Genomic DNA, 16,275 nt, shown 5'->3' with positions numbered 1-16,275 from the left:
TCTTATGAACAGTCAATGTGTTAGTCCTCAATAATCGTTTTTGTCTAGATCGAATAAACAGAAAAAAAAATATGTGAGTTTATAAATTGTATTGGTGATTGCATGAAACAATAATAACATGTGAATCAAGTTTTTCCAATGAAAAAGTTTGGTTTTCTACATTGAATAGTATGAATAAAAGTTTTCTTCATTGGATGTCCTTAACTTCTGCTTATGAACCACATTAGCACACACTAAATCCGCTCGTCATTGAACAGTCATTCTAGCTTATATGTTTGACGTTCACAGGCTCTAATAAATCCCTTTCCTTAACATTTATCCAAAGAAGCCAATCAAAACCCAGAGAAAACCAGTGCAAACACATACCTGACAACCACACCCTGGCGCAGACAGCGGCGCTCCGGCAAGACGTGACAGCGGCGAACAACTTTAAATGGCATTCATCGCCTGTGAATGTGGTCACGGATTGGGTATGTTGGGGAATAAATTTAGAGTCTTTCACCGCCTAACTGCTCGTAAACTGCCATCAACTGCTCAAAAACTGTCCTTTATAAACTGTCATTTCCTTCACTGCACTGCACTATGAGATTCTCTCAGAAAATGGAGATACTAGCACGCACACTCATTGCCATTTCACTCTGCGCTCTCTCTTTCTTCTCAGTTTATTGTTCTCAATATCTTACTTCAGGTTACCATGAAGCAGCACTTTTAAATCGTTGAAAAAAATAGGTTTTGTTTGCACCATCCTTACTTCTTTTTCTTCATTTGAGACAGATAGATCACAACTTCCCCTGTTCGCTTTTAGTTGGTGGGATGACAAGGGCACATTCCAGGCCGGTGACACAGCAACCATCAAAGTAAAAGTGCTTGAGAATGCTGATAAGATTGACAAAAAAGTTTTCAATCCCACACTAACTGTGAATGGAAAGGAAGGGAACAGTTCCTATGTGTCTACTGTGTTGTCAGATTTCGAAGGAGACCCAAATGAATGGAAGATCTTCTTCACCCCCATCAGGGTTGGATTGTTTAATGTACTCATCAGTGAGGAGCGTTATAAAGTTGATGATTCATCTTTGCATTTCCAAGTTGAACCAGGTTTACTTTTTAAACTGTCTAATAGAACTGAATGATTCATTGGTAGGTAGGTAGGTTTTGATGGAACTAAAACTAAGTACCCTTTTAAATCACTTCAAGGATTCTGTTGAAAGTAAAAGGAAAACATCACTCCTTTGCAAAATGGGAACGAAGATAATTTTATTCATTCTAGTTCATACCTTGGTGTTCTATTACCTATCAGTGTAGGCTACGTTGGTTTTGTATGTGCCAGATAGTAAAGTAATGCTTGATATTATCGTCCTACTGAAGGGAACATGTACCCGTCTGTGTGCGTTGCATCATGGAAAGGAGTGAGACATGAGTACGAAGCTGGTTCAAAAGCTACGCTTATGGTGCTACTTAAAGATGCATTTGGGAACGGTATCTCTAAGACGACTCAAGTGTCCTATTTGCCTGATTTCAAGTTGTCTGTTTTGCATGAAAATGGCGCTGTTGCAAGTGCTCCAGATATCTTTAACATGGGGTGGACTGAGTTTGATTATATAGTCATTGAGTTTATTGTGACGAAAGCTGGAAAGTTCTCATTGAGCTTAGAAGGAGGAAATCAAACCTTGAAGGGTTCTCCATTACCATTGAAGGTGAATCCAGGTTGTGTGCTTTTTGTTTCAATTATAATTAAGTGCTATATATCATATTTGGACCACCTTGATTACATGCTTGAGCTTTATAGACAAACAGTTTCATTATAAATTTCATACGTGGGGTTTGTTTCTTTGTTTCTTCCATATATCATTTTATTACTTTTAAAAGCAAATCTACAATAGCTTGACCTCTCTCTCTTACTCAATTGCCAGGAGCTATAGATGTCTCTAACTGTATCGCCAAATGGAACGTTGCATCTCATGCATGGCAATTGTCTTCCAAGATGGAAATCTTTATACATCAGTTAGATAAATACGGAAATCTGGTTTCTGGACTGTATCCTTTTGATTCTGAAGTTGTTGAAACTGACACAAACTTGTCGATACCAATATCAGATCTCCATTTTCAAGAAGTGGATGCTGGAATTCAGTTGTTTTCGTTTAGCAATTTTGAGCCAGGGAACTTCCTATTGACAATATATGATTCCAAGCATAATAAAAGCATTTCCAACATGCCATATGTTTATACTGTTTTTATAGGTAAAGTTTCATTCCGAGTTTGTCGTTTGTAACATCATTTTGTTTTCACTCTTGTTTTGATCGTTTACTATAACTGATATAAACATTGTATTTTTCCTTCTCCTTCATCTCTCTCTATCTATCTGTCTGTGTAGCAAAAAAGCCGAAGCTGACTTTTCACTATAAGTAGTTTCTTACACTGTAGTTACTTGCATAATCATTTCAGCATGAAAAATCTAATTTCTTTGTCATGTTCCTTTTCAAATAGGTTACTGTGATGGGGTTAAAAGTGTTGTTAATGGATCAGGTTTAAATGATTCAGTAGCTGGTGTAAAGGAAGAATTATCTGTGTATTTGAATGACATCTATCAATATCCTTCCCCTGTCCAAGCAAACATACTTCAAGTACAAATTTCAATAGAAAATGACTCGTACAGAGTTATTCCAGTCATATATCCTGTGCTTGACAATAATGGTATTTTCAAAGATAAACTTCTTGCTACATTCATGTATGAAATTGATTATTTCATTTTTTATTGTTATAATTGTATTTGACATCAGGGAGCAGAATAGCTTCAGGATTGAGATATGATGGTATCGGTCACATGGAAACTGTGCCATCATCTTCAATAGTGTTGAGAAACAATGTAAGGAAGACAAAAGTTAATTTTTGGTGCATAATTAGTAAAGACTCTAATGAAGTTTCACAATGTTTTCAGTCTAATGGGAGTGGGAGCTTTATCATGGCAAGTGATTTTCGAGTCGATTACATACCAGAAAAAAGTGGATTTTATGATATTAATGTATATTGTGGAAACATATTATTGAATGAGGGACATTCTTTCCGAAAAGAGGTAAAAGCAGGTACAATAATGTGCATTATATGAAAAGGAATGATTTTCATAAGGTTGTCCTCAGCTTATACAAAGAAAAAAAAAGTGCTTTTTTATGCACTACTTCATCTCATGGTAAACCCTCCTTATTTGCATGACAATCAAATTATATGAATTGAAGGAATCATAGAAGAAACTCAACCCCACAGAAAGAAGAGTTTTTAGTAAAAGGAGGCTTAGTGATCAAAGGTTTTTTGCTTCCGAAGTAATATAGATATAATTATTCATGTATTTTCCCTCAATTGCTTAAGTTTTTTTATTTGGTCTGTTATAATATCAGTGTTGCCTTCAACTAAGCTATAGTTCTATTGCTGTTGCCTTCATTCTTCACAAGTTGCATTATCCATTCTTCAAGCCTCGAAGATTCTTGCATAGAGGAGTCTGTTACATAAAAAATGATTAATGTGCATTCACGGAACAGCTTAAGCTTATCCTGCAAAATATTTCAATAGGATATAATTTTATTGCAAGGTTTATCTAAGTTTTGCTCTTAATTTTCAGATATATTTATTGTTTTACTCCCAATCATTTCTCATGATATCCCCCTAGCTTGCTGCAGGTGAAGTAAATGTTTCCTTGTCAAGTGTCACGAGCTTTTCTCCAAAGGTGCCAAAGCTGTCCAAAAATGAAATAATTGTCCAGCTTGTGGATTCATATTTAAACCCCGTCCTCTCACAACAATCTAGGTTGAAATTGGAGATTGCTTCTGTTAATAGTTCTGGCTTTTCGACTTTGGACATTACAGACAATAAGGATGGATCATACAGCTGCAGTTACATGGCCAAAGATGTTGGAACTTACGAGATTTGTGCTTCCTTTGATGGCAAAAGTTTCTTATCATGTCCCTTCAGTATCAATGTGTACAGCAGTAAGTTCAAAGAACATGCACCTTATATTTTTATCCTTGTTATTATTTTGGTAAGTATGCTGCTTATTTTACTCAGATATATATGTGTCATAATTATTATATCTCTATATGCTGATATATTGCTGCTGTTAATCTGACCTTTTCTACACACCTTCCATTATCTGACCAGTTTTCAGACCAAGTGAAAATATGTCTGCTTTTAAAGTTTGAATTTTCAAGTTCAGAAATCTGGGGTTGTCTAATTTACTCCAAGAATATCTTTTTTTAAGGATTTTTTTGCTTGGCTTGCAGGTGAGTATTTTCCAAAAGCCAACAATGATACAATATCTATTTGGGAGGACCAATCCGTTGCCTTTGATGTCTTAACAAATGATTATTTTGCTGGTGATAATGCAAGTATAGTTGAATTCTCAAAAGTAAGATATCTTGTGAATGCATACTAAAACCTCTTCATAACAGACTTTTTCTATTATATATATGTTGATTCTGATTTTCACCAGTAAAAATCCTATTTATGATTTACATTTTGGAAGATGATGGATGTTGACAAAGAAATGGTTTATTATCTTCAAATCATTTCATTATCCGTCAGTGATCTAGAATACAGTCAAATAGTAAATATTCGACTCAATATTTATTCTCTGCATAATAAAAAATTATCATTAACTTGCCGTAATTTGTGACGAACTAAGTTTCAGGATTACTGTGCAATGTCCTTTTTAGAGAGATGTGTCTGAAGTTGCTAATAATCATGAATATTTCAATTCTTTGTCTTCATATTTTTTTTAATATGAGAAATGGTTGTTTCTACTGCATTATTTCAGTCAGATCACGGTTCACTTATACAGAATGGAAGGATCTTTCGTTACACTCCTTATAAAGGGTATTATGGAAATGATTCCTTTTGGTATACAATTTCTGATATAAATGGAAATCTTGCTTCTGCTTCCGTGTGCATATTTGTTCTCAATGTTCCACCTCAGTTTGTTTCTGCTCCAAATCAACTGCAAGCAACAGAAGATTCAATAAGTCCTAGATTTGGGTATGTATAAGCTACATATGTATAAATATTTCTTAGAAAATGGTTTAATTGAACTGCCCTTATGTGTACAATCTTGTTGTTCCCCTCTTGCAGTGGTTTCACCGGGTTTGAGATAACTTATTCAAATCCTATGGAAAATATTTCTGTCAATCTTAGTGCTCAATCTGGAATTGTACTTCTGTCTCCTATGGCTATGCAATTTGGGCAAGTAATGTGGAGTGAACTTACATTTGACACAGGAAATGAAACTGCAACCAGTTTAATAATAGAAGGCTCTGTGGAAGTTATTAATTTTGCACTTCAGTCAATTCAGTATCTGGGGTATTTTTTACATATTTTTTTATTGCTTAAATTCACTAAAACAATTCTATTCTTCGAAAAGTTTTGTAAATTCTACGTTAACTAGAGATAAAACATGTTTATAATATATAAGTGGATGCAAATTTCAAATTACAAGTACATTTGGTAAGATTGAGTTATGCTTAAAATTGACTTCTTACATTGTTATCTGTCTTATCTTATCGAGCTGCACTTTCATAGTGACACTTGCCAACATGTTTAATGTTTACAGAATTATATCACATGCTCATGAATCAAAAAATGTCAAGAAACACCAAAATATTTTCTCACTAGTGCTTTTGTATGTCTTTTCTATCCAACTCTGTTGGTCTAAGAAGTAATTCCACATGACTGAGCTTTAGTAAATCAGAAGTCATAAGTCTCATAAAACATGTATTATTACTAGTTTGGAAAACATTTATCACGTAGAAATGTAGATCTGGTTTTCAATTATTGTTTGTTATTACTGTTAATAATCCTGGTGAATTTTGTTCTTCAGAAATGAAAATTTTTATGGAGGAGATACCATTCAAGTCTCAACCAGGAATAAGAACGGAGTAAATTCACTTGGTGTTCCAATTTTTGTTGATCCTATCAATGACCCTCCATTTATTAGAGCCCCCTACTTCATCATATTGAGGAGTAATGAAGATGAGACCCTTATCTTTGACCAAGAGAAAGATAAGTTTGACTTTTTCATTGGAGATCCCGATCTTCTTACCTTCCCTGGTATGGTATTCTTTCAATAAAACTGGTAGTGGTATTGATGGTTATACTAATTGTTTTCTGTATATTTTTAAGAATTCATGGTTCTCCATGTTGTTCTTGACATGATAATGTCAAAAGAAGGTTTGCAGGCTTAACATTCTGCTGATGGATCATATCAGGTGGTCAGGCTCACTTTTTTGTGACGTTCTCCATGGAAGTAAATGATGGATGGTTGGTGACAAACCTACCAGTTCATTTGATCAATACAACGGAATTGAAGCATGGAATTAATTATCAGTGGCAGCCTCTTCAGACATATGTTACTATCTCAGAGCACTTTATGGTCAAAGCTCATGGAATCAGATTTCAGGCCACAGTCAATGACTGCAACAGTGTTATGCAGCAACTGTTCTATCATGTGAGTGAGTGATTCTCTTCAGTTTTTACCATGAACTTTGAGGACCAAACACGGTCTTCAATAGGCTCCCGTCATCAGTTAAATGTAAGAAAAAACATAGACAAAATCATTGTCATGTGTTCCTTCACCACAGGTTCATGACACGTGTAGTAGAATTTATGAAAATTTCCACTGCAAAATTGTCTTGATTTTATACAGGGAGGTGAGCATGGAGCTGTTTTAACAATGACATTAAATGACATGGGAAACTACGGATGTTTTCCAGATTGTGCAGATGGCATGTCAATGCCATTATACACAGAAGCTACTGTAAATTTAATGAGAAAACAACCAATGAGTTCATTTCTGGCTCACAGTAAGTTCTGTATTTCATAAATGATTTCAAAATTAGAGTCCTTCATCTTATCATAATGATTTCCATAATCTGTTTATCAAAAACAGAAACATAGATGTATTTCATTTCTGACTTACAATCTTGTTCCATCTTCTGTAACAGCCTTAGGATCAATCATTGTCATTGAATTTGTTATCATTTTCTCTCTTGGAGCCTTGCTTCTTTACTTCACCTGTAAATGTGCTATTCTTCTTGCACATGAAAGAAGAAACAGAGAAGAAAGTTCTTCAGAGTTATCTAATTCCAAGAGTTTCCCCAGAGAAACTGTAAGTGTGCATATATAGCCAGAAGAATTACTAAGTGTGTTGCGGAACTATTATAATTATTGAGATCAGGATGATAATTATTTTGAAAACTACACTAACATGCAAAATACAGAAAGATTTAAGAGTCTTGGAATATACATAGAACACGTTGACAGAATTTCTTTCATGATTTGGAAGGTAGACATGGAAAAGTTAAAGGAGAAAATGGTTAATGATTTCTTTGCAGAAATAGTGTTTCCTGTTCAGTTAAGTTTACTCTCTTCAGTGATTCAGTAATATTAATAACCAATGTTGGAACTTTCAGGTGCCAAGTTGAAGAATCTATCAGCTAACCAATGTTATTCATGATCTGCTATGTATTTTATCTGTATTTTTATTATGCTAAAACAACACAGTTTCGGAAAGTATGTATAATGTTGTAAAAACAGTTTGAAAAAGAGTATGTGATCGTTATTTTCATGTTGGAAAATTATGTAGTTAATTTAAGTAGAGAAGTGATGAAGTATAATAATATGGTTTTTAAATATTAATTATATTTAGATTTCATTTAGTAATATTATAGAGTAATAAAAAATAATAAATAGAAAATATAAGAAAATGTAAAATTTCTTTAAAACAAGTTGTAATGCATAAATAATAATATACTATATTATTATACCTAAAAATAAAATCCTTGTCATTTTAGTCCAAGATTATTTTGTTTGTTTTCAGATTTATCATTTTATTTTTAAAAGATCTTCAATTGATTTTGAAAAAAATAAATTGTAAATTATGTTTTATTTTAACTCAGTTGAAAAATTTTAGATCCTAACATTAACTGTCTTTCATAAAGTTAACTGATATATACTTATAAACTGAGAACTAATTTAGTATACATCTAGATTTAGCTGGAAAAAAAAATGTAGATAATAACTATATTGTTGAAATTAAAATATTAATTTGAATCCTACAAGTACACAGACAACTAAAATATTAGGTTAGATCTCGTGAGAACAGGATTGGATCTATAAATAGTAAAACAATTATCAATCCTCCAAAAGTTTATTATAAAAAATGCAATATGAAAAAATTGTATAAACAATACAAAGATCTTGTTCTTAAAATTCTCCAACAATTTTTATTTTATTACACAAAATTCATGAACCTAAATTCCCACTAGGTCATGGCAATGCACATGCCATGATAGTTTAGTAATTTGGATTTTTCCTCATACCCTTTCATCATCCATGTTGACGCCAGTGTTTTTCCATGTCCCATGACAATGAAATAATAGGACCTTTCAAAAATAAAAAATCTACCTTTTCCCTCCACCTTTAGCAGCCTCTATGAAACGTTGCCGTTTGGACCCCACAACCTCAATTCCCAACACCAGGACCTCCTAGGGTTGGGTCCAACTTAACGGACAGAAATCTTGGCGCTACGTTGGTAAATGTCACTAACGTGCAAGTAACAAGTACTTTCTAACTACTCTGAATCTCATCATCCTCAATCCAAGAAAAACTGTTAATTAAGAAATTCACAACAACTACCTTGGAATGGTCAAAACCAGTTGCATATATTAAAAGGGAGCAACAAACAAACATCAAAACGATGATCCATCCCAAATCAAACAAACAAACACCTTTGCTTAGGTTAAAAATTATAATAACAAAGAAAAAACAAGAAACACTGAAAGTTTTCTAGGTGACCAAGTATATGGGCATGGCTGAGGTAGACATCCTCCGCTGAAGTTGATGTTGTTGTTCCATGTTGAGTTCTCTTAGACTTATGTAAGGCGTGTCCACATCATCCTTGGCCGGCGGCGTGAGGGTGCCGGCGAGCGGCCCGGAGGAAGGGCGGCTGGAAGTGCGGAGGGGCGTGGCGGAGCCGCTTCGGCTCTCGGTCCAGTACACGGGGCCCGAGATGGAAGCCCGGAAAGCCCGGGCTCGTGCCTGGTGGACGTCGTTTTGGTCAATGTCGTTGTCGCGGGGATGGGTCCAGCGCCACTTGAAAAAGAGGAGGGCGCTTCTCCACCAGCGCTTCTTCCTGGGCCTGTGGGCTTTGCTACGGGATTCGTCCTTGGAAATGGGCTTTTGGAGCTTGAAGTGGATGGAATCTATGGATCTCGCCGTCTCACGCTTGTGCTTCATGGCTTCTTCCAACACCTGTTTTGTAGAAAGCCAAAGTTTGTGAATGGAAAGAAAAAAAAAAAAGACATTTTTCCAAATGGGTGGGAAAGAAAAAGAAAGAGAAAGAGAAACCTGAAAATAGTTTATTTGAGGGTCAAAGCCATAGTCACTGAAATGTTGAGGGTCTGGCATTGGAAAAACTGGAGATTTGTTGGTCATTATGAGAAAATGGGTATCTGAAAAGTATGAACTTTGTTGGTGATATAAAGAAAAAGAGAAGAAGAAGAAGAAGAAAGAGAGAGAAGAAGAAAAGTGAAAGTATGTTTGGTATGGTTTGTGAGTGGCTCAAGAGGAGTTGGTAAACACTAGTAAATGCAGTTTGGCTTCAAAGTTCACACCTTTTGGTATCTTCTATTTAATAACATCATTTATTACCTAAGTTACGGAAAGTGCAGGCAAAAGACAACTACTAATTGCTACATTTTCCAACCCAAATTATACTCAAATGGGACAAATAAATAGCCATGCACAAATTCTCAAACTATTTCTTTTCGGGGATAACTATGAATACAAAATCAATTTTCAATAAACAACCTTATGTTAAATATGGGATCCATTTGCTTAAACTATTTCAAAAAAATAAATCTATAATTCTTTTAAAGAAATTATGTTTTGTTTTGACGAAAATGTTCAAAAAAATTAAATGTTAGTTTTAAAAACTATGCAAATGTTATTTATAATTGAAAATAAACTTTTCCCGTGTCTTTAGTCGTTGTACCAAAATAATAAACCAACAAAGGAAAATTCTAAAATAAGCTAGTGTTTTAATTCTGGATTATTTAACGGATTTCCGTCACATTTCCTTGTCGGGCTATAAGCTTTTTGAAAGTTAATAATATATATTAGTGACACTTTCTTTAAAGTTAAGAAAAAATAAGTTAAATATTAAATGTAGCATCTAAGAAAGCAATTTCTTAATGTAAATCAAATAAATCGTTCATTTAATATTAGAAGGTTTAATCAACGGTCAACATCAAAATTGGTATAAATTTTGGAAGTGTTTTTTTATAATAGAGGGAGAAACAAATAGAGTATTTGAAAAATAAAATTATATATATATATATAAGTTATTACCAAATATGAAATCCGTTGCAAATATCTTTACGAACAATAAATTATTATCAAGTAGGTGGAAGCTTATTAATATTAGAAAATGGTTGATATTATTATAGATAAACAATAACTTTCTAACGGATTTGGGCCCACGATTAGTTGGGCCAGGCTGAATTGCTGGTCCATTTAGTTGTGACTTAGTTAGGTAGGTTGTCAAAAATTATTTGAACTTCACAAATAAATAAACATATATGCTTGGTACTAATCAATTATTGTGATTTACTAATGCTCATTTTCTTAATCAGAACATTCATATCAGTAATATAAGATACTAATAAAAAAAAGGGCACAACGTACTAAAAGGTTTATCAATTTAACAATTAATTAAAAGTTAAATATTTTAGTTTAATCATTCACCAAACTCTTTACTTTTTGGGTATTCATTCATCAATCTTAAATATCTTAAAAGTTAAATATAAGATACAAATCAAACAATATATATCAATATTAACAAAGTCGGATAATTTATAAAACATGGTTAATTTATTTTTGAAATTATTTAAAAAGATTAATTTATTTTAATTTTACAAAATAGGGTGAAGTCGAATAAAGGATGATCAATTTAAAAGATAAAATTATTCTAGCTGACATGACTTTTTTTTATTCAAGATGAAGTCGTAACATATTACATTTTTACTTTTATTTTAAACTAAAGTTGTCATACTTACGTACACTTCAGTTAAAAGAAATTTTATTATAACTGAAATCATATGAGATCTGATGACTTATGTTTTTCTTTTTAACTGAAGTTGTTGAAAACTTTTATGTAAACTTTTTTATCTCGATTGATTTTTATTTAAAGTAAAGTAATTCTTTTCTAATTTTTATTCATAATAAAACTTATTTTTTCTTTTTTATTTAGTTAATATGATGTTTAAAATTGGTTTAATTAATTGAATACACAACGTACAAGAAAAAGTTAGTAACATTAGTAAAAACTCGAGGAAAATTAAAATTAATTAAATTTAAATAATTGAAATAAAAATACATATAAATATTTATTTGTGTGAATCAATGTCACAGCCTTCTTGGTTGTTTTGCATGTTTTTTGTTTTCTCCATATTCGATAAATTGTCATGACAATGCAACTGACATATTATATTGTTGTTCAATATTAATATCATTTTGACCATCGTCGTCTTTATCACCCTATTTTTATAATCATATCGTTGTGAAGACCTTGTAGGTCGATAACAATCCATAGGTAGAGTTAGATTGTAAACAGATAGTGGTGTGGTTGTAGAGATTCCGAATATGTTTCGGTATGTAAGGCCGAGACGTACACCTTTACAATTTCAATTTACCTTTCTGCCTTTTCCTAATCCTTTCGAGTTCATATTATCTATAATTCTTCCTTTTACACAGTCCAAGCCTAAGGGGTGGATACATGTTAAAGACATTCCTACGCTCAAGTTAGTATTAAGTTATCGATCGTTTATAAGCGTTAAGTCTTAAACGCTTAATAAATGTCATATCCTACTTTCTTACCTTACTTCTGTATTTATAGATTTCGTATTGGGTCTTTGAATAAGACTGACCCAATTGAGGCCTAATGTTACTTAAACATGTTTTTACTTTCTTAATCCGAGTAAGAGGTTTTGACCGAACAGTTAAGAGGGTCGTACAAACCATGACACCGATTAAGACGTTCAATATATCGGGTTGTGGTTTTTCTGAGCTATCCTTCTATATCTTTGACCGATCGATAAGATTACACTAGTCGGTTTGTACGGTACAGAATATATTGTGAAATGGGCTTGAAAAGAAGTTAGGTTGAGATGGAAATATGATGTACGTAGAAGGAACATGATGTAAATATGAAGATAAAACATGCCAATTTAAGTACCATACTATGGTTGAAACGATTGAGAATACCTAGGAGAATATCCAATATGATCATATTGTGAAGGAGTTGAAGCTTCTTCGGTATGTCATATTGTTGGAATGTAATTGTTACTTTAATTTGAAAGTCAGATATTAACATTTTAAATGTATTAGAAAATGAACTTACATTGTCGTCCAACGATGATGTTTGTTCTATGTAGCGAATAGTATGTTGTATGTACCATTGCATATATTGTTTCATACCCTATTGAATTCCTCTCCTTCAATTATATGGTTGTATCGATCATTTCATATTTCTATCCATTATTGATGATATTAAGGCCAATTTCTTTCTATTCTTCCTCTCATATCTATAGTATGAAGGTTATCCAAGTTTTATGGTTAATGAAGAATGGATTGACAAAGTCCAAATTGACACCCAGTCCACCTGATGAAACTCTACTATAGCAAAACATTTAAGATGAATAAACACGACTTAAGGGGAGACTTCAACCTTTATCAAAAGTCTTATGTTATTTTTATGATAAGGTGTCCACAAAAATTGAAACAAAATTTGTGTAACCATTAGTGTAACAAAAGAATTTGAGTATAAAAAATATACTTATTGTCAATTAATAACCTCTTTTGGTTTATATGATCATACCATTTATATTGTTTAATAGATTATGTTATTTCAGGTTATTAAATGAAACAATCAATTGTTCAAGCAAAATTATTAGCTATGAGGTTAGAGTTCCCAAAAACGATTTCATGGATAAATCAGTGGACTCAAACATTTGATGTATGCAAGAGATATAAGCACATGACAAACAACCTAGTTCAAAGGCAGTACGTTCATTACCAATTGTTACTCTTGTTAAAACAACATTTAAAAGAACTAATTCTTGGGTTATTAAAAGAGGAATAAAAACAAAATGCATGTTGCAGGCAGGACATCAATACCCCAAAGATGTCATAATATTACTAAAAAAATGAACAAAGATTGACCATGTGTCATGTCCACGGGTATGATTGATAATGTTTTGTGTTTAATGTTCAAGAGATAGCAAATCTCCAACTCCGTCGATGAACAATGTCATACAAAGTTAAGTTAAATGAGTGGTGGTGTGATTATGGAGAGTTTCAAGATTTGATGTTGTCTTATTCTCATGTTATTTCTGATTGTTCTTGTTACCACTTAGAACTTGAAATATTTATTAATCATGCTTATAGTCTAAAAACATTTACAAAGCTTAAGAAGTTCAATTCCATCGTCTTTGAAATGAACATTATTGGTTAACCTATATTGATCCCAACTTTATTCCAAATCCTAAATAATTAAGAAGATAAACTATTACTTATATCCATAGTAAAATGAATCCAACCACTAAAAATAAATCAATAAAATGTTCTTAACGTGGTAACGAATATCAGAATTGGAAAAACTCTCATATAAATAATGATGTTTCATTTTGTATTATTTATTTGCCAACCCTATTAAATATTTTATAATAAAATAATCTCAATTTTATTGCAATAATCTTTATCGTGTCTACAATTAATTAAATTAACTTCAAACATCATATTAATTGAATAAAAAAAATATATTTATTATGAATAAAAATTAAAAAAATTAATTTACTTTAAATAAAATTAAAAACTATTTTGAAATAAAAATATATTTAAATTGAAGTTTTATGACGATTTTAATTTTTAAAAAAGTAATGTTGTTATTTAACTTGATCTTCACTCAGCAGAAGTTGTACTGGCTATGACGATTTTACCTTTCGAAGTCTCTAACCTCCATCCGATTTCATCATGTTTTGTAAAATTAAACCCCTTTAAATAAATTAAAAATAAATTAACTTTGTTTCTTTAATTAACCACCAAAGTCCTAAGTAAAATAAGCTTTATAGAATAAATGACTAAAAATTATATACACGAAATACATTTAAATAAAAAATATATATCAGATTTGACATCAAAATCCACTTATTAGTTTTTGCTATAGATGTCCGAAGAAGAATGAAAAAGAAAAACAAATTGTAATGGATAATCATGTGTAAGAACAAAGTGACGTAGCATTTAGCTTATATTTTCTTTACTTATAACTGTTTTAATCAAATATTATGTTAATCTAAGTATCACTTAGGAGTAGGTTTAATATTTCAACTCGGTAAACGCAATACTACATATTAAATTATTTTTTACAAAAAAAAAAAATTGATAACATAAAGTATTTAAGAGATAAAATCAAAACATTGCGAAAGCAAATTTAGTTTCAAAGTCAAGTTTTACTTGTTTTTATTATCTTAACTCTAGTCATCCTTAAAAATCTTTCAATTTCACTATATTTCATAAATTAAGCATTAACAAATTTAAAAGTTTGTTAGGAAACAATATAAATTTTCTAATGTACTATATTGATATAAATTTTATAATATTACATATTAATAACTGTTTTGATGAGAAATCTTAAAATAATGAATTTATGGCATTTTTATTTTATAAAATATTTAATTTTCTTATATTTATTTAATATATATTTATATTTACATTTACATTTAAATTTTATATATATATATATATATATATATATATATATATATATATATATATATATATATATATATTAACCATGGTTGATCATTGATGAAGATTGATAAGAGACAAAATTATTAGAAACATCATATCCATTACAAAATTTTGTTTGGTTTTTTGTATTGATTGTTTGACTTTCTTTTGTTAAACATTATGTTTTATGGATTATAATAGATTTCGTATATATATATATATATATATATATATATATATATATATATATATATATATATATATATATATATATATATATATATATTCCTTTACTGCGGATTTGTTTAATTTATGGTGATGGATTAAAAATATAGTGGAATGATTTTTTAATAAGAAAGTGTTATTGTGATTGTGATATTTTGTTTAGAATATTTATATTTATATTTATTTGTTCATTTTGGAAATTTTTGTGAATCAATCCAACATGTAATGCATTGGGTTTAAATTTCAATACAATCTTAAGAAGTCTATTCCAACCCAAATTTTAGTGATTAAGAGTACGTGAATATACCTAAAAATGTTGATTGAAAACTCCCATCATACTAAAATCAATATTTTAGAGTAAAATAAAACTGCTTTAGACTAAAAATAGCATTGAAGATTCTAATTAAAATATTTTAAAATCATACATGCACATTTAAATATAAAAGTTCAAAATTTATATTTATTTTGCAAAAAATAGATTTAAAAGCTAATTGATAAGCTATTTTGTGAAAGGTAATTACTATAAACAATTTATAAAATTAAAAAGAAAAGCTATGAAATTATTTCAAGAGATTCATAAAATTACATGATTGTTTTTAATATTACTTTAGTCTAAAACCAATAAAAATCTAATCCAATTTGTTCTTAAATCCTATAAATTTATTTTAACATCTAATATTATAAAAAAACAAAAAGTATTTTATTTTTATATCAAATAACACATTTTATGGAAAAATTTATTGCAAATGGAAGTTAAAGCAAAAAGAAAACTAAGTGAAATTGTATTGTCACACAATCTTAATTAAGTAACTAAGTGAAAACTCCTAAAAACAATAAGAAAACATGACAATCTTATTCTATGAACATATGAACATAAATAAATAGGATATACTTTTTATTAAGTTAAGAACATTACTTAAGAAAAAAAGGTTTTCTTTGCATCAAAGTAAAAAAGTGTAGACAAAAAATTAAGGACTCATTACTTCAGGTTAGGTAAGAACACGTTGACTAACCAATGCACAACTTCACTTCACTTTCTACACTTCAACTTTCCCACACGCTTTGATAAAAAAATAAAAATAAAAAAAAAGAAAAAAGAATGAAAACACGTGTGGGTTCCACTCACCAACGAAGGTGCAAGCCAATTTCCGAAATATAAATTTTGATAAAAAAAACATAAAATTGAAATGGAGAAAGCGCGTCAACTGTGGCAACTGAAGAATTTTG

The 16,275-nt window shown here is 30.8% G+C and overlaps 2 protein-coding genes across 2 annotated transcripts; one reads left to right on the top strand and one right to left on the bottom strand.

Annotated features, from left to right (window-relative positions):
- The first annotated feature begins 600 nt into the window (after positions 1-600).
- LOC108321070 (protein GAMETE EXPRESSED 2) lies at positions 601-7,564 on the top strand. Its single transcript, XM_052875945.1, has 15 exons — positions 601-688; positions 775-1,095; positions 1,366-1,704; positions 1,911-2,237; positions 2,485-2,733; positions 2,934-3,080; positions 3,669-3,977; positions 4,269-4,393; positions 4,802-5,019; positions 5,113-5,340; positions 5,858-6,087; positions 6,246-6,484; positions 6,683-6,839; positions 6,981-7,144; positions 7,449-7,564. Exons 1-15 carry the CDS (start codon positions 601-603, stop codon positions 7,458-7,460), a joined length of 3,153 nt encoding a protein of 1,050 aa, XP_052731905.1. The 3' UTR covers positions 7,461-7,564.
- A 1,106-nt stretch (positions 7,565-8,670) lies between these two features.
- LOC108321107 (uncharacterized) lies at positions 8,671-9,656 on the bottom strand. Its single transcript, XM_017552756.2, has 2 exons — positions 9,385-9,656; positions 8,671-9,288 (listed from the first exon to the last, which is right to left on the bottom strand). Exons 1-2 carry the CDS (start codon positions 9,469-9,471, stop codon positions 8,824-8,826), a joined length of 552 nt encoding a protein of 183 aa, XP_017408245.1. The 5' UTR covers positions 9,472-9,656; the 3' UTR covers positions 8,671-8,823.
- Positions 9,657-16,275: the final 6,619 nt, after the last annotated feature.

Source organism: Vigna angularis, chromosome 4 (genome assembly GCF_016808095.1).
Source record: "Vigna angularis cultivar LongXiaoDou No.4 chromosome 4, ASM1680809v1, whole genome shotgun sequence".
In the NCBI taxonomy this organism is placed as follows: domain Eukaryota; kingdom Viridiplantae; phylum Streptophyta; class Magnoliopsida; order Fabales; family Fabaceae; genus Vigna; species Vigna angularis.
The sequence above is the reverse complement of the archived record's forward strand: the minus strand, read 5'-3'. Positions and strand labels throughout refer to the sequence as shown.